General features: G+C 33.1%; 1 protein-coding gene across 1 annotated transcript in view; it reads left to right on the top strand.

The window, feature by feature from the left end:
- The window catches only part of LOC129217808 (serine/arginine repetitive matrix protein 1-like), a 51217-nt gene that overhangs the window by 3660 nt on the left and 27381 nt on the right, over nt 1-20176 (top strand). Inside the window, exons 2-7 of the mRNA XM_054852149.1 lie at nt 7428-7490; nt 9569-9635; nt 13822-13896; nt 16060-16113; nt 17141-17194; nt 19486-19527. Of these exons, the coding sequence (XP_054708124.1) occupies nt 7428-7490; nt 9569-9635; nt 13822-13896; nt 16060-16113; nt 17141-17194; nt 19486-19527 (355 nt within the window). The remainder of the gene's footprint in view (nt 1-7427; nt 7491-9568; nt 9636-13821; nt 13897-16059; nt 16114-17140; nt 17195-19485; nt 19528-20176) is intronic.

The raw sequence follows: 20176 nt of genomic DNA, 5'->3' as shown, positions 1-20176 counted from the left end.
GCCCCGGGACGGAATTTCTTCTTCTTATTATTTTCATTTTTCTGCTAAAGTAAATAAAAGCTAACGATTGTTTTATCTTTAAAAGTAATAGTAAATTTAATAGCTGTGTCAAGCATCTTTTTTTTTTCTTTTCTTTTTTTGTGTTTTAAGTGCTACAGTGTGTTATCAGCACTAACTTATTTGTAATATCTAACTTGTTTCTCATTCAAAAGTACATTTTATCCCTATCAATAATAAAATGTTTTGGGGGATGACTTGTTAATTTTTTTTCAACCTCATGACTACTAATAACCACAATTATATTTGTGTCAATATTTGCCTTGTGTTATTTAATTAGGTCCTAAAGATGCGATATTAGTTTTAAGTTCGGAAAAGTAGAGGAAAAAGGACACTGTCCCTCTATCCCCCTTCCATGGCCGTCCATATGCGAAATTTTAGGGGGGGGGGCAGATGTTTTCCCCATGGTTTAACAGGATATTCTCACCATGGAAACCGATTTCAATAGATAAGGGAAATTTGACATTTTTAATAACTTATTCATTAAAATGACTGGAGAAATGTTTTTGTATTTTTGCAATAAAAAATGTACTATAAGCAAAGAAGTTTACTTTCAGAGGAAAGGGGGCTCAAGCCCCCACTTGCCCCCCATATGGGTGCCTATGCCCCCCTTTAACCCCCCCCCCCCCCCCCGAGGAAATTTATCGAAGGTTCCAACTGCATTGCTAACTTTACTTGCTTTTAACGGGAGACTCCCGTTTTTTCACTTCCATCTTCCGATTTCCTGTTTCTTACCATTTTCTCATGTTTTTGCAGTTTTTTCAGTCAATCATTAAAAGTTTCATTTCTTCCCAATAGATGGCGCTCTTTTCTAGGTCATCCTTCAATGTCAGGGAAGAGAACTTTTCCAATTAAATAATCATTTATTAAAAAGTTATTTTTGTAACTTTTTAATAAATGACTCCGTTGTTTCATTCGCAACTCCAGAGCTCGAATACACTACCTTGCGATTACAGTACCCACCACTAATAAAAATCACTGGATTATAAAATCAGCCCCTTTTTAAAATCAAACCTAGAAGAACAGAATTCGCAACTCCAACGAACTATAGGGGGCACTGAAGTCACTGTCTAATGGCAGACTTAAAAAACTAAAACAAACGCACATGGTAACGAAGAAAAATGCCAAAAGTGTTGTGATTTTTGTTCGTACGTATGATATTTTCGCTTTATTCTTTTTAAATTAATTTTCAAAGTCTTGTGGATATTCTGGCCCACGTAGAAAGAAATGAGAATTCAAGAAGCATTACTAAACGTCAAAAACTACGTAGTTCGTAGTTCTAAGCAGCTATTTCCACGATGTTGAATTCGATATTTATCAATTCTTGATAAAACTATAATAATAATTGTGACCTGACAAGAATAACAATTAATGCTAGAAAATTCAATGTGACATTACAAATTGTTATCGAAAGAAGATACTTGTTTGCCTTGCTTGGCTAGCGATTATTGTTTTCCATTTGTAGCTGAGTTATTTCTCTCGAATTCCTGAATCGGTTAATTTAAACATTTTCTGTTCCGATTTTTCTAATTTCTGAGTTACGATTTATTTGTGTCATGTTATGCAAATCATCAACAAAATTTTCCCGGATATATGGTGGTAGTTTTCTTTTCAGCTGATTGACCATTATTTCTTTTCACTTATCGAATTCTGTAATCTTACTACCATTTTATTCCACTCATGATAAAAATTAAAAATGGTTTAACTAAAAACGCGAAATTTCGCCAAGGCTACTTTACTCGCACTATACTAAAACTATAACCCTAAACAAATTTGGCGAAACTTTTCAGCTGAGAATAAAAGGAATAAAGTAAATTATTTCTCGGTTATTCATTTTGTTCTACGATAATATATTCAAGAAAATATTTTGCATACCGTCCATTCCAACTAAATACTGCTGTAAAATATGGTAAGTTTAATTAATTTAAGATTAAAAAAAACCCCATATTCTTACAAATTCATACAAAACAATAAAATTTTTTACCTCGTATAACGTTATCCAAGTTTGTTAATCCAGAATTTTCGCTTTCACCAATTATTAAGAAAATAATGAAAACTAACATTAGTTTGAGAAGCTCGAGAATACTACTAAGGGACGAATTAATTTCTGTAGCTGAAAGCAAACTAAGACACATCGATTGCGTTAATAAATACTCAGAACAAACTGCCTGTGTTTACATCAACAGACACACGTGGAACGCAACGTGGCAATGTTTTAGTTTCATTTGCAGTTTTGTAAATCACCGCAAGGTAGCGTATTCGAGCGCTGGAGTTCCGAATAATTGCAATATCAAAACATGTTAAAACCATCCTTTAATAAAATCACTATCGCCGTTTCTTAATATAAAAATTTTGGACATCGTACGTCAAAAATTTAAAAAGAAGAACCAAAGTGAAGGAATTGATCTCAGAAGATGAGGAAATCTCAGTGCCAAATTTTCCTCTTCAATGAATGTCAGAAAAGCGCTGATGACATACAAGAGCAAAGAAGAAAATATAATGTTGAACGTTACAAAAAAATTAGTAAATTCGTAAACGATATTGAACCTTTACTCTCCAATTCTGTTAATCAAACTGCAATACGCCAATATTTTAAGACCGTTGTGTTACAGGAAAAAAAACCTAATGTTCAGTAAAAATGACAACTGTATTTTGAAATACTTAAAACAAAAATAATGAGGTAATGCATTTCGTTTTTTAAAGTATTTAAACTTTAAAACCTTTCATTTTTTTTAAATGTAGGTATGCTGGTTAATAAAATCAGCCGCTTTATGAAATCAAATGTCCTGAGAACTAATCTGATTTTAATAAGCGGCGGTCACTGTATTAACAATACTAAAGAAAAAGGTAAAACATTCCATTCCACGTGTTTCCTTTGGGGTAAATTACAGGCTTCAGACAGTTTATGGTGCAATGTAATTTCAGAAGAATAGAAAAGAAAGCTTCCCACAAACACGATGGAAAATTGTCATTCACACAGCCTCAAAGCAAGTTATAAATTACGGCATTTGTTTGTTTTACCTTTTTCATCCGCCATTAAAAGTGGTTGCAGCGCCTTCTATAGTTTATTGGAGTTGTAAATACCTACTTATTTTAAAAAGTAGCATTTTTGTAGCAACTTTTTTGTTTGGGCTATTCGCAACTCCAGAGCTCGAATACGCTACCTTGTGGTGATTAACAATACTAAAGAAAAGGGTAAAACATTCCATTCCACGTGTTTTTTGGGGTAAATACATGCTTCAGTAGTTTATGGTGTAATGTAATTTCAGAAGAATAGAAAAGAAAGCTTCCGACAAACATGATGAAAAATTACTGTCGTTCACTGAGCGTGAAAGCAAGTTATAAGTTACGGCATGCGTTTGTTTTACCTTTTCGTCCGCCTTTAGATAGTGGCTGCATCTCCCCCTATAGTTTATTGGAGTTGCGAATAGAATGTAAAAACTTTAAGCAATTTCACTCATTATTTGGTTTTTTCTTTGCAGTATTTCTTTTTCCTTGCTGCTACCAAAAAAAATCTACTGAAAAAAAAATCCCCGTTTCACTTTAAATTTAGTACTCATGTTATTTAAAAGCATAATTTTATAATTTTGTTGTGAAATATGTCGCTAAGTACTTGGCGAATCTCCTGTTTTTTTTTTTTTTCCTTAGCAAAACTTCGTTTTCGAATCGGCGTCCAGGTGTCGCCTAACTTCAGCGATCACGACAGGCGCATGCGCTGTGTAGTTTTTGATGACGTCACTCTAGGAAGGTCTCGCCGGCTAACTACCGTTTCGAGTCTATAAGCGGGCGATTTGTTTTTGTTTTCGCTGCGGATCTTAGTGTTTGGATTGTTTGGGTTTTGGCTGTGCGTTGTGCAGATTCGCGTATCAACTTGTTAGTTGTAATAATATAATGCCACCTCTAGTTTATATAGTAGTCGAATAAGGAGAATTACATCTTAACATATGTAGTGTAACTATATTTTTTCAATCTATACATGAACATAACATTGCTCTAGACAGGCCCGTGTCCAGATTTTCGTAAAGGGAGGGGTTTTAATCTTACCAGTAGGGGGGGGGGAGAATTCAGACCCCTTACAGTTTTTAGTTTTTAGAAAAATTGCCGATCCCAGTATGGCGTTTATTCGCATGTAAGGACTGCTGTATTCTTGAAGGATACCTCTAGCTGTACAAGTTACCAAAGTATTCCTTCGTTTCACAGATTCGCTTTAATCAAACTTTGCTTGCTTCTTTTTAATTAAATCTGTTTACTATGTAGTATATTGCAATGAGTATTAAAAACTCTTCACAAATTCTTTTATAATGTAGAATGTATATCAGGTTGTTATGTTCTGAAATAATGCTTAATAAACTAAACAAGAAAGAGCTCTTTGCAGATGCAAATTGCATAGCCAAGCACAATCACTAATGCATCTTCATAGATGTAACATATGCCAAATTCACCATAAGCTCCTTACAATAAGCAATATTCTTTCTTTGCATTGGTAGATCATTCAGCGGTGCGTCCGCCATACTTTTTCCGAAATATTACATCAGTTTGTAAGGCTTTAGCAGTTGTAAATCGCAAAAAACTTCAGAGAGAAAATTAAAATAAAATAAAAACGCTGAACGCAAACTTTCTCATTAAATTTAAGTCAAATATACATTTTCTTTATTTTGCATATATTTTCCCCAAGGGTGGGGTTTAACCCCTAAAACCCTCCCCTTGGACACGGCGCTTTCTCTAGACAGGGAAACAAACGCATCGAGTTATCAGGATAGTCGAATTATCCAAGTGACGGGTTATCGCGCTTCTATCTAATTATTGTGACAGAAACATTAGCCCAGACGCTTTGCCTATAATTATTCCAGTAGAGAAGGCTAAATGTGTTATTTTGTATGGTTTAATATGGGAAGGATACTAGCTTACCTATTTTGAAGATGATTGCCAGTAGCAACCTATTTTCAAAACTGATTTTGGGGAGTGTTTTCGGGACCCAATTTTGGATACATTATTCTGTTTGAACGTCTGATACAAAAAAACATTGAAATACCTTCTGTTGCAATTTCGCCGATTTAAGGGTATTTTCCCCTTTGACTGGACTACTGCATCAGTGATGGCACGAATAGCAAATGGGTCATTCCACGAAAAGTTCAACCCTTTGTCCCGCATATGGCAGCCCATATATTTCATTAGTATAATACATCAATATTCAGAATTTAGTATATAGCTTTACACTTTAGCTAATAAAAATGATAAAACTGCGAGCCTACCCTGGCCTATCCATGAATGTGACCCATCAGTGTGTGTGAATAGTTTTTAGAGGTACAGGAATGACCAACTTATTATTTTAAAAATAATCCTTCAGTCATTTATTTTTATACTTTTTTGGTCATCTGTAATCTTTTTACTTCCTTTTACAAAAAAGGAGGTATTGTATTCGCAAAAAAATTTTCACTCAAAAATTGGCCTTAATTTCCATTTTTCTCACAACCGAATGAATGCTGAGTTTTTTTTTCGACCCGACCAAACGCGGATATGTGCCTAGAAACCTACAGACACTCGAAATATCCATTTTGATAACCCCCGAGTTAATTACAACGAATTTTCTCGTGATGTCTGTATGTACGTATATATGTGTGTATGTGTGTGTATGTATTTCGCATAACTCAAAAACAGTATGTCCTAGAAAGTTGAAATTTAGTCCGTAGACTCCTAGTAGGACCTAGTTGTGCACCTTCAATTTTGGTTGCATTCAGATGTTCCTAAGGGGGTCTTTTGCCCCTTTTTGGGGGGAAATCATTATTAATTTCGATGTAAACTCAAGTGGTGTTATAATTTGGCAGACACTTGGCGATACATCGCCAGTCTTTTGGTCGCCAAGTTTTGTCGCTAATTTGGCGATAAATTTGGCGATTTTTTTAAAATCTGGTTTCAATTTATCCACTGTTGATGATATTTAGAGAGTAAACAATTATAACATTAAAATGGCCAATAATGAGGAAATGACATTAAATTGGAGTAAAAGGAAGTCATGTGATGCACACATCAGCTCGTTTTTTTACTGGGACGTGAAGTTAACTGGCCAGGACAGAAGGATTTTGTCTGAAAACCGGTACTGTCCCGGTTCAAGCCTAGTGGGTTATGGGAATTTGGGTAAAAAATAAAAAACTACTTTGAGCTTTCTAGTCCTGTAATAATTTTTTTGTAATGTAATATTTTTTTTTTCTTGTTTTATCTTATCATTGGGACTTTCTAGAATAGTTATCTGTATATTTCCTTTTAGTAGACCCATTTGCAAAAAAAGGGAAAACATAAGTTTAATGTCCCAAACTATCCCATGGATGAGGGAATTTGGGTATAGTAATATGGTTGGAACAAGCATGGTTATAATAACAATCTTACTTGATGTTTTCAAACTGAGGTTGAATGTACATACAATAGAAGTAAAGGGATAGTATGAATACTAATTTTTACTGTTAATGGACAGGAACTAGTTATTTAGTTAAACAACCTTCCAACTCATTTTTAGCATATACAGTTGACTCTGTTTAACGACTTTCAAGGGACCACAAAAAATCGTCCTCAAATAGAATGCTTTTAAATCTACAATGGACCATCTGGGACCCTGAAAAGCTCTCTTTAAATAGAGAAAGTCGTTAAATACAGTCGTTAAACAGAGAGCCAACTGTATTACCTTGGGTAATAACAGCCCCCCCCTCCACCTAACAGCAAGGGCTCACCCCCTAAATATCGCAAAGACCCCCCCAAATAAGAAAAATACATGTCAATCACACTGTCTGTGCCATGACCCCCCCCCCCCCTGAATTTGACCTTCTGATAAGTAAAATGTAATGTATACCCAAATTACCCCATGATTTTAAATCATTAATTATATGAAAACTAATTGCGATAAATGTTTTAAGTCAATATCAAATTAAATCAAACTTATGTATTGTCTACAAACTTAAATTTGGAAATCATACATGTAGGTTAATTAGCAGCATTTCTTTTGGAAGAATATGGTCTATCTTGTATAGTTCTCATCTCCAAAAAACGGAACTTATTTTTTATCAATTTCAGTTATAGTGTTGGCAAACTTTTTTCAGCATTTAATCATGGGTAAGGATCATGTTTATAGTTCTGAATTCTTGTACACATGCCAAATTATTAGATAGTCTTCCAGGCAGCCTTGGAGGCTAGTAAATGAGTGTTAAGTATTTAATTCTGTTTATTTTAATCAAAAGTTCTTAAAAATTTCAGAACTTAAGCAGATGAAACAATGGTTTTTTTAAAAGGCTTTTTTTATAAAAAAAAACCCATTGGGTTAAAAACGGTCAACATTGCTCTTGTTCGCTCGAAATCTGATTATTCATGCATTTTACTTTCAGGCTTTCTTTGATGAAAGAATTAAGAAAAAGCGAGAAGATCAATGGCAAAGGATTTTTGACAAGGTAAGATGTTTTTATTTTCAGCTGAAATTCTTTGATAAAACTTGGGGCTGTGGTGTCACCCCCTCGCCAAACAGTCCAATCCGCAGGCCCATAGCAGGGTATTGATCTAAGGTCTTGACTTCCATGGCAGGTCACTCCAAAAATTTTCACGGGGAAGAATTTGGTGGCTAGTAGCCTACTAAGGCTCTTGTACCAAAAACCCCAATATAACTAACCAACAAAAAAGCTATAAAAATTACAAAATACAAATCAAGTTGTTTTATGAGTTTCCGACGTACTGTCTCTAGGGTAGGTCCTCCAGTGAAAGGCATGTTTTTTTTTTTTGTCTGAACATGAAAGAAATTTTTTAACAGAAATAATTGAAAATAAATAAATGAATAAATCAGAGCAGTTGTGAAATGAACTTATAATTAGGAATAATAGGGGAAATAAATATTGCAGGAATTTTTGCGAAAAAAAAAATTGATATTTTGTGTGGGGGTGTTAAGTCCATTTGGGTGCACTCCCTCCCATCCCAGTGATGTTACCGAGTTTCATGAATTAAATATTACTTTAAACATTGGGGGGGGGGAGGGATTTCAGAATTGAAGTAATTATATTTTTCATCAACTCTTAGATCCATATCGGTGTTGCCCCTCAAAAGAGTGTCGCCCGACACAGATGGTTTTGTAGCGATGTTACTGAGTTTGTTAGATTAAATATAGTTAAAAATATAGTCTCTGAGCTCCCTTACGTCAATAAAAAGGTTTTTAAGGCTTCAATTTCTAGACATTTTCCGCTGAAACCCCTACACCTTTTTTCCCCCTTCGCATCTGCAAAGAACATTTAAAATTGCGTTTTTAAGGCGATCTTGGTATACCTAGGAATTTGCAACTCCAACAAACTATAGGGGCACTGCAGCCATTGTCTAATGGCAGTATTAAACTTAGTAATTTTTTCCTTTCATTTTTTTAACGTATTTTTTGAAGTCTTGTGGATATTCTGCTCCACGTAGAAAGCAAGCCATTTCCATGATGTTGAATTCCATATTTATCAATTCTTGATAGAAATACATTTTCACAGTGGCCATAAGACTGACAAGAATAACATTTAATGCTAGATAATTTAAATATATGACATTACAATTTATTATCAAAAGAGGAAGATGATGCTTCTTTGTTTTGTTTGGCTTGCGCTAATTATTTTACATTTATAGCCGAGTTATTTCTCAAATTGCCGAATCGGTTAATTTTAATTTTCTCTTTTATATGTTTCTAATTTCTGAATTATGATATAATTCAATAATGCTATGCAAATTATCAATAAAATTCTCATGGATATATGATGGTAGTTTTCTTTTTAATTGATCTTCTGTTATTTCTTTAAACTTATTGAATTCTGTTATCTTTCTATCATTTTAATTCACACATCATGTAAACGGTTTAAAATAACTGCTGAATCTCGCCAAGGGTTCTTTGCTCGCACAATACTAAAACTATAACACTAAAGAAATTGTTGGCGAGAATTATTCAGCCAATAATGTAGGAAATAAAGTCAAGTTAGCACACTATTTTAGCAATTAAAATTCAACTTTTGTTTTCATTAGTTCAAATTCTAAACGTTCTTTCCAGTTAAACATTTTTCATTTCGTTCTGTGATAATATTTTCAAGAAAATATTTTGCATAGTGTCCATTCTAACTAAATGCTGCAGTAAAACGTAGTTAGATTAATTATTTTTAAATTAGGCACTGATTAAATCCCTGATTCTTCAGCTATTGTTGTAAAATCTTCCTTTAGCGTTTCTGACAAAACCCTCTCATACTTGTATAAATTCACACAAAAAAATAATAAATCTTACCTGGTAAAACTTGATTCTCTTTCAAAAAAAAAAAAAAAAATCTTCGAACAGACGAGCATATTCGTTGTTAATTTCATGCCAATGCAAAGTTTACTGATCTTATCTCCTAATGTTGAAAAAGAAATAAAGGAATAAAATACATTTTGTGGGTGTATTTCTGGTGACTTTACTGTACTATAGAGTGCCGATGCTAGATATTTTTTTTTTGTTTAAAAAGTTGTGTGTTTTATCATTTTCTAGTATTCAGTGGAAGACCCGGTCGATGACGTTATTGATATCCGGACGCTTACCATAATCGAAGACAACGGTGAGAAAATTTTCCTTTTTCCATTGCTTAGAATAATTTAAAATGTATATTGTGTGTAAAAGCGTTGTTTGTCTTGCCCAGTTAGACCCTAGATTCCAACTTCAATGGTTGGTTTTTATGCTTGTAGTTTAAACAATGTAAATGTTATGCCATGTTGTTCAATAGTTGTAAGTCGTATCACATCTGTCGAGCTCAGCCACTATAAAGATTAATGTAAGAGTTCACCGTCAATTTTTTCTTTGTTTTTGACTTATTTGAGAATAGCATAGAAACCTTAGTGACATGTTAGCTGGTGAACAAGCAGGGTTTGAAAATATCAAAAATATCCAATATTTTGATATATATCGGATATTTTGATGTACAGTCGGACTTCCATATATCAAAGTAGCAAATTGCCGGAAAAAAATTAGATGTATAGAAATTTCGATATATGGAAGCGATCTTATTTTATCATAAAAGTATCCTAAAACATTAAAATAAAAGCTAATTTTCGTGTATGAAACTCAATTTATAATTTGTACGAGCATCGGATTAAATGAAAGTTAATGATTAAAAAACTAACAGAAATTACATTTTTACGCCAACATACATTTTTTATATTCTTCGGAAATTCAGCTTGATTAGGGGATTTTCGTTTTAACAATGTGATCGAGAGAAAAGTAAAAAATCAATCTTCTTAACTTGAATGATTTTTGCTGAAGCTAAGAAGACTAGGAATGATAACCAACAGACAAAAGGGATAACTTGAAAATGATTTTACAGTGTTACTGGTTACAACTAAGATTTAAAATAAACTTGAGAGAATTTAAGAACTTCAGAACAGAACGACTTAACTACACACCTTTCAACCCCAGATTCCTTATGAGTTCCGTAGTAACCTTTAGTAAACGTAATTTTCCTTCATTTTTCATGAGACACAGTCTAAAGTGGAAGAAAAATATGAATGTCTCGAAAAATTTTTCGATATATGGAGGTTCGACTGTATATCCGATATTTTCAATTAGCACAAGCTAAAGTCTTCTAAATAGTATATGCATTCTTAAATCACTCATTAATTTTTTTATATTATAATTACAATATGTAGACTTAAAATTAATGTTTCTTCCATTATTTATGTCTAATATTTCTGTTTACATTTCTATCAATTTTAATGGAGTTAATTTAACATTAGCTGTTTCTCTCATTTTTCTTCTGTTAGCTACTTTCACAGTCATATGATTCAAAAATAAATAATAGCATTAGTCAGTGCATAATCATATAACATTTTCTTCTTTTCTGAGCAGTGTTTAAAATTCAATTAGCACTTTTAATTTGAATTAAAATTGTTACATTACTAATAATTTTATGAATATAAAACACAAGTAAAATAGGAATAATATATTATTTTTTTACATTAAATAATGTATTATAAAATATAGTAAATGACTTTTTGGTTGATTTTAATAATAGATAAACAAAATTACTGTGATTAACATACTTTTTATATTGAAAATACCATAGTTGAGAAAATAAAAATCGAAAATATCATGATACAGTCGGACCTCTATATATCGAAGTAGCAAATTTTCTGAAAAAAATTCGATATATAGAAATTTCAATATATAGAAACGATCCTATTTTATCCTAAAAGTCTCCTAAAACATTAAAATTAAAGCTAATTTGTTTGTATGAAACCCAATTTCAAATTGATACGAGCATCCGATTAAATAAAAGTTAATAATTAAAAAAATAACAGAAATTATATTTTTGTGCCTTCATACATCTTCATTCTTCTTCAATTCAACTTGATCTGCAACATTAGGTGATTTTCGTTTTCACAATGTAATCGAGTGAAAAGTAAAAAAACAATCTACTTAACTTGAATGATTTTTACTGCAGCTAAAAAGACTAGGAATGATAATCAACAGACAAAAGGGAGAGCTTGAAACTTATTTTACAATGTTACTGGTTACAACTAAGATTTGAAATGAACTTGAGGGAATTCTAGAACTCCAGAACAAAACAACCTATTTACACCCCCTCAACCCCAGATTCCTTATAAATTTCATAGCAACTTTAAGTGAACATAATTTTCTCCCCTAACCATCATTTTTCATGAGACAAACAGTCTTCAGTGGAAAAAAAATCTATGAATGTCGCGGAAAAAAAAAAATTGATATATAGAGATTTTTTCAATATACAGAAACAATTTTTCTATGTAATGAACATGGAAATTTGCTGGGATTTCGATATACTTGAAACCTCCCTTAACGGACACTCCCGAATAACGGACACCTCTAATTAACGGACATTTTTGCAAGTCCCAGTCCCTCAATATAGGCCATTCCATGTAATTCACTCTGAATAACGGACACTCCGAATAATGGACAGTTATTTCACAAAAAATTTCCCTTGCGATCGTAGAACTTCCGTTTTTTTTTTCCTTTTCACAGAATATCTTAGTAACTGCTTGCCTTACAAAGATTTTCATCCTCCACAACTGATATTTCCCCTCCTCCCCCCATCATTTACTTATCACTGTTTCTTGGAATTAAAAGGGTAACTATTCAAAAGTTAAGATAGAAAAGAGGAAACTGGGCGCATTTTCTAACTTGGGCTCTCAGGAGATACAATTCAGCAGACCGGCGTAGGTAGTAGTCGGCTTTATGGCGCCGTGGTTTCGTTGGATTGTTTAATTTTTAGACATGAAAAAGATTTGCCCATATTCAAGGTCATATTGACAACTGTCAATCATGCAATAGTGATACTCGAGATAAAATAAATAAATTAACCATAAAAAAAGTGTGTGGAGGGGAGAGGGCGGGTTGCTCCGCCGAATCGCCGCCATTGGTAATGCAAAAAAGAGATGTCAAACTGTTTTAAATGATTATTTTAATTGATTAAATGCTTTTTAAGACAAGTGTGTGCTGTCAGTATACCTTTATTTAAAAAAAAATAGATTAATTACACTTGACATAAAATGTAGTAAACCTTTCGCAATTGTTTCGATTGTGTTCTACAAAGGAAACAACAGCCCATTTTGAAAAAGGTAAATTAAGTAGTTCCTCCTAATAGCGGACACCTCCCAATAACGGACAAAACTTCTAGTCCCTTGACTGTCCGCTATTCGGAGGTTTCACTGTATAGAAAATTTCGATGTGTGGAAGTTCGATATATTGAGGCTCGACTGTATTTTCAAAATAAATATCGGATATATATCGGCGAACCCTTTGAACAAATAATGTTAGATTCTTAGATCATATGTGTACTTCCATTTTATGTGGATGTATGTACTGGTATTGATTAAATTTGATCTTCTTAGTTTCTCTTATTTGTTTTTGGATTCTGTAATGTTGGTTCTGCAGAGCAGGGAAACACATTGGAGAGATCAAAATGCTTTATTCCTAGATTACACATCCAACATCCTGCATGGCTCGTCGGGGCTCTCCTCTCGAGCAGAGCGCATACCCATAACTACATTATTTAGTGGCGCCATCTCTTGACATGCCGTGCAAACAAATACTTACTTTATAACAGATTCTTTCAGAAATTCTTTACAATTATAATGATGTAAATATCTAAAAATATGTTTCAAATGATGATGCTTAATCTCTATGCAAATTTTCAAAACACTATATAATTTCTAAATATTATCTTGCCGAGTATAAAGTGAGACATGACAGTAAAACAAAACCTGTGACGGCTAATTACCATTTGTTTTACGTACAAGTTCAAGTTATTTGCCAATGTTGAGTACGGTTTGGACAAATATTCAAAGAAAATATCATCTAAAGTATTACTGCAATTGATGGTTGTAAAAAATTATTCATAGGACAAATGCATAACGAACTTAACTTTCCCAAAAGGGAAAGTCAGTGATCAAGGAAATAGAAAAATTAAAACATAATGGTGAACAAAAATGCGATTATCTCACTATCTGATAATGAAAATATCATTTTGCAATCTTTCTGCTAATTTTGTTCAATGATATTCTGTTTGCTCATGCTTTTGAAGCCAAATTTTTACATTAATAGATTGATTTCGGTTCTGTATCACAGAAAAAGGAATGTACATTTATTTTTGCTAAGTTAAGTTGAAAATTCTTTAAACTATTTATGATTTTTTGCTAAAAATACCAGTATTTTACCACAGCAAATACCGGTATTACGAAATTGCAAAATTGCTCAACCTTATATCCTTCTTTTAGGGCACATTCGAGGCAAGAAGCGCCAGCCCTTTGGAGCAACAGACTGGGCTTCAATATGTAATGGAGCATCTTCTGGTAAGATTTTTCATGATTTATTTATTTATTTACAGGGTGAGATTTTTCCGGCTTTTTCTGCTGGCTTTTTAAACCTTTCCTCCTTTTTTGCCTCTTTCAGGCCTTATTTTTCTCAAAAATCGGAAATAAATACGATTTTTTAAAATTTTCGGTCCCCGATTTGTTATTCTTTCTATTTTTTCCTCTCAAATCTTCATCCTCTGCGATGTCTGCCAAAAACGTACGTTTTAGAATCATGCCAACGACGTCAAACACGTGCTGCGCCGAAAGTTGCATGCCTCGTTTGAGATTTCAATCTTTTTGCATCCTGCAAGTATTTCAATTATTTTTAATGCTGGGTGATTTTTTACTACATACTACCTTACATCTGCTTATTTTATTCATCAATTTAATAATATTTTTATCAGTTTAATTTATTTTAGTAAAAATGCAAAAGTTAATCAAAAAATGTTGCCTAGCACCTTAGTCTCGAATTTTATTGAAACTTGGCATGGTTACTTTTTTTTGTGTATTTAAGAAAGTGTAAAAAATATTTATGATGAATCTCAAATGGTTTAGGCTTTACAGCCTGTTAAAAGTTTTGAGATATTATTAAATGAGGCAGCTGCAAGTTGTACTTTTAATTAAGAAATTGTATTAGGAAGTTTTCAACAACAAATTTTGGGTTCCAATGCAACAAAAATGATAACCAATCGTTTATTTATACATATATATTTATTTATTTTCAATTCTTACTATGAAAAGTATGTTCTACCACATAAAGAAATTAGATAAGTCTCTCTGTTGTAAATTTTTACTTTACAAATAGATCTAATTTTAAAATTCATGTTCTCACTCGTTTAACACTATAAACTCAAATGTTTGAATGTAAAAACTATTTTTCTCTAAAAAATAAGAAAAGTTGACACTATTGTGTGATGCAGCCAAGATTGACCTCTGGCTCCCCCAACCCTTTGTTCAATGACTCAGGGGTTAGAAATTGTTGCCTCTTTTTCAAAATGTAGATTTGTTAAGGAATAAATACTCTTGCAGGAAATGGTACAATGCAATTTAAAAAAAAAAAACATTGAATTTTCTTTTACTAACAATTGCAGTTTACATAAGTAGAAGGTGAAAAAAAAAAAAAAGCATCATAAAAAGCATCATGATTCAGTATTTGTGTAATATTAGCTGTTTTAAATCATCTCACATTTTTAAAAAGATGCATAAAGAAATAATTGCTCTGCTTCTATGTGAAATTTTTTATAGCTCCAAGTTATATTTTTTCTCTTTCAATTTGTCTCAATATATGTTGATTTACAAATTTTTGTTGCTTGCTTTTTCAACTTACATTTTATGTCACCCAAATATGAGTTAAATTTGAAATAATTGATGTGAACTTGAAATGTCACCTGTGTGTTTCCTTTATTCAGGTTCAGAAAGCCAAAATATTTCTTAAATATTGTTATTTGGAAGTTTTTCCCCGTTTTTACCACTTTTTCCCGGTTATTACCACTTTTTAATAGTAATTCCCTGCGGGAAAGGAAAAACAAGTTTTGGACGGGAAAAAGCCAACCCTGTCGAGAACTGCATTAAATCATTCTAATATTTCATGATGTTTGGTTTTTGGAGCAAGTTCCTCTTATTGTGTGTTTCATATGTACTGAAATTTTCTACATGTTTGCTTTTTAGAATGCACAAATCTAATTTTCCTTATAATTTTGTCTGTAAATTTCTGACGAAATGCAGTCAAGATATTAGGAATGTATGCTGTGTATAAATAGTGCACCTTATAGAAATATAGTAAGCAATGTTTTAACCGTGCACAGCTAACCTTCAATTATTTAAAGGACAAGCCTGTCCTTTCAAAACTAACTGCTTATTTCAATCCTATGGTTTTCTTTTGTAAATCAACACTGTTTTGTATTTTTTTCCCCCTTTTTCTTGGTTTTTTTTCTTTTTTGCTGTTAAAATGAGATTGATTATAATTTAAGGTTTGAGAATATTATAATGCTTTCAGTTTTAATGGTTGGTGTGTTGATTTAAAGTTGACTTGTTGGCAGGTATGGTTTTGCGATAACCCATTTTCAACAAAACTTGTATTTTAATGTGGCAAGCTTTAACTCTCTGAACAACTTTACTTGTTACAACTTAAAATTCTTATATTCCTATATCTGCTTTCAGATCCCGCTCCAAAAAAGAGAAGGAAAGCCTTGAAGAGTGAGGAGAGCGTTCCAGGTATGTAAGCATTTATATCGGAATGTAGTGCAGTGTGCAAAACAGAAAACAAGCAAATTTTGCTTTTTCAGACACAAATCTAATTTTCCTTATAATTTTGTCTCCATATTTCAGGGATGTCTATTTAATTTAACTTCGCTTTGTTTTCAATTTCGACATAATTCTTAAAGCAATGGCAACAATGGAGGTCCTACATCAGTGCCATGTAAAGCGACTGAATTTTTTTTAGGTGCAAAAGGAAGTTTTTTTAGGGGGAGTCTGTGGTCACTGGGGGCGAACTTTCTGTAGCTTCATTCCTAGAAAAATTTTGAACTGCAATTGAAAACCACAAAATGCTACTCAGAAAGTTAGTCTCGTCAGGGTTTGCCAATGTATTTCTGTTAATTGAGGAACAAAAAGGAAAGTTTATGAAAAAGTGATTAACAATAAATGAAGACGCTGATTACAATGTCCGACTTTTTAAACGTGTGTTAACATACAAGTGTTCCGGGATTTCGTGATTCTGATAACATTAAGCGAATGATAACATTAACCGTGATCACATTAAGCGACGCCTACTGTATGAATAAATTAAAAAAAACTTTTTTTTTCTAAATTTATGAGCAGGTTTTTGAAAGAAAATTGTTGAAAACTGTTAAGACAGTGGCTAATGAGAGCTTAACTTCCAGTCAAAGTCATTTTAGCAAAAGCAGAATGCAATATTAATTTACAAAATAAAAAGTAAGATGACAACAAGCTAGTAGGTTCTCCGAAAACAATATTCTATGAATAGTACTCCTTAGGCAAAATAAATTAAGCAATGTTTTAATAGTGCATAGCCAACCTTCAATTGCTAAAAGGAGGAACCTGTCTTTTTCAAACTAATTGCTTATTGTAATGTTTTTCATTTGTAAATAACACTGTTGTTGTGTGTTTTTTTCCTCTTGGGTTTTCTTTCTTTTTTGCCAGTTTAGTTTATTTTCAGAACAACTCTACCTGTTATAACTTAAAATTCTTTTTTCTTAGTCTTCTTCCTTTTCTATTTCAGCTCCCGCTCCGAAAGGTAAAAGGAAGGCCTTGGAAAGTGATGAGAGTGCTCCAGGTATGTAAATAACTATTTTTTCTTTTAATGTGGCACAGTTTAGAGGAGAAGACTGGCAGAATTGTTTTGTTGTCTTTGCTCCCTCGGCTTTGCTCAAGGTCGTGCTTGATTCCAGGATGGTGGGGGGTGTAAGATTATGGGGCAGGGTCATTCCATGTCAAATCATCCAGGATTTTTTGAAAATTCCACCACCGTCTCCAATTTCATTCAAATTTAATTAAGGGCCTTTAAACCTATGCTAAGATGATTTTTCTGCCGCCATTTTGATTGACACAAAGACGGGTATAATGGCTATAACTTATTAACAAATTATTACAAATTTTTTTGTTCAGTTTTTTTTTATTGTGTTTAGTTTGATGTAAACTTGAATTTAAACTGAGTTTAACTTGTATAGATTTTTTGCATTTTTTTCTGCAAGGGTTTACACTTAATTCTTGATTCAAAAACAGCTCAACTTTGTCAGAAATTTACTCACAAGAGGCCCCCTTCAATTTTAACCATATTTTATGCACAGGTACCTAATAAGTATGTTAAAACATCTGGTAAAGTAATCTCGAGGGTGCATTCACAGGCAATCGTCAAAAACGCAATTTTTTATTTCCAGTCCAAAAAAGGAAACTCGTTTAAAAATTATGTTAATTACACTGTTTCCCACAAAATTAAAGCCAGCACATAAGAACAACACCACAGCATGAAGTAAAATATACCACATCATGAGAATTTAGGTGTGTTACAAAGTAAGTACAAAGTTCAGAATAAGTTGTTAGGATTATAGATAGGTCAGACGAGGGTCCAGTATGTGTATATCCGAATTTTAAGCAGTGCAATATTTTTTCTCTTTTTTGACTTTTGGCTGTTTTCATCCCTGCATTACTCATCTTTTCCTCATCCTATCTGTTATGGATACCATCAGATTTTTTGGCGTCTGTTACGGGGGGTCGGACCGTTTTTCGAAATAAAAATAGAATTAACTCATTCAGAAGATCCAGAAGCAGCCAAACGTTAGATGAGATGTAGTTGCATGAGAGTAAAGTAGTTTCAGAAGTATAAGTACATTAAACTGAGAGCGATGTCTTAAGCATGTTTGTTACTAATGCCACTACTGTACATGAATAATATTATTAATAAATCTGCTTCAAATGAAAAATCACGTGAAATATTGGATGTATTTGAACTTGCCTCAGTCGACGATTTTGCAATTTGATAAGAGTTAATTCGATGAGTGTTTTATAAATTCTCTTTCGTGTGAAGTGTAAGATAATACGAGGCGTGTTTTTTAAGTAAGGTCCATATTGTTTTAGACATCAGTAGTTCGCATGCTTAAAGCAACGAACACGTGCGTTGTGTACCAGCATGCCTCAAGATCAACTGTTCATTTTCATCTCTGTAGCTAGCCTGTGCGGTTCTGTTCTATGCTTTCAAAATGCAGACATGTGATTTTTCAGTATTTTTGTTGAATTCAGTATTTTTTGAGAGAGCGAAATATTGTATCTAGAAAAAGGGGTATTGAAGTTAAATTCAACATGTCCCATTTAACTTCATACATCCAATCAAAATAGTGTGCTATATAGATACAAAAATACATGGGAGAGCTTTCAGTTGTAGTAAAATATACTAAAAGTGCTGTTATTCACACAGCCAAGTGATTTCAGTATTTTCCACCCTGTTTGGGTCAATTGTCTGATATTATCAACTCACTCGCCATATGTGAGGTTCTCTCAGTGATATGCTTTTTGTCAGCAAGCAACCTGTCTACTGCAGAAATTCATAATACAGATGTGCGAAGTGTACGGTGATACTGTTACGAGTAAAAACAAGAAGCGTAAATGGGCAAGAGAACTCAAAGATGGCTGTGACAACGTCCATGATGAAGAGCGCTTTGGCCGCCCTTCTTTGATTACAGAGGATTTGATGGCTTCGGTGGAAGTTAAATCTTTGCAACTGTTGATGAATTTCTGCAGCTGACATGTTCCTTGCTGACAAAATGCGTATGTCTGAGCGAACCTCACATGAGGCGGGCTAGTTGATAGTCTTAAACATTGTGAAAGCATGGAACAGAACCGATTTAATGGTTTGTTGTGTGTTGGTTTAAAACATACAGCCACGGCATGCATTGGAGATTTTCAAAGTCGGCCGGCATGGTTTTGCGATAACCCATAATGGTCAAAAGCTTGTAATTTAACATAAGGATTGGTTTAAACTCTTTGCTGTTATACATTACTTAATTTTTGAACAGCTTTTTATGTTATGACTTGAAATTCTTATCTTCTTATATCTGCTTTCAGCTCCAGCTCCCAAAAGGAGGCAGGTGCGGGCGAAGAAAAACGCTCCAGGTATGTAAATAGCTTTTTTTTTTTTAAAATGTGCAGCCAGGAACTCTTCTGTGTTAACTTTTCTCATTTTGTTTAATTTTAAACAATGCCACCTGAACTTTTTTTATAATTTGTTTCTTTACATTAATTTTTCATTTTTCTAATTCTTACTAGTGGGATTTTTTATTGTAATATTTAAATTTCTTGATGTCTTTTTTTCCTACTTTACTTGATTTGAAATGTTACGGCCTCTGTAATTTCCTGCCAATATTTTGTCCACCTTCCTGTTGGGAAAAAAACGACCCCGCAACTCCTGCGACTCGGGGAGGGGGGGGGGGGACAAATATCACTATATTTTCAAAATAGATATCGGGCATATATTGGCAAACCCCGGCTTTAGTTATCTCCCATTTTTTAATTTTGGCACTTTCATCCCTTTGCCACTGTCGATCACCAAAGTTGATTGAACCATTTTGGGCATTTGCTAATGCAATTAACGTCAAAAATCCAAATCAAATAAAATAAAAACCCTTGTTTTGAACAGGTTTTTGAAAGGTCGTTTCAGCAAAAGTATATTACTATATTAATTTGCAAAATAAAAATGTAGGGGTACAACAAGCTAGTAGGTTCTCCCAAATCATGATGTTTTATATCAATAGTTCACCTTAGA

Source organism: Uloborus diversus, chromosome 2 (assembly GCF_026930045.1).
Source record: "Uloborus diversus isolate 005 chromosome 2, Udiv.v.3.1, whole genome shotgun sequence".
In the NCBI taxonomy this organism is placed as follows: domain Eukaryota; kingdom Metazoa; phylum Arthropoda; class Arachnida; order Araneae; family Uloboridae; genus Uloborus; species Uloborus diversus.
Note: the sequence above shows the minus strand (reverse complement) of the source record. Positions and strands in the feature narration are given on the sequence as shown.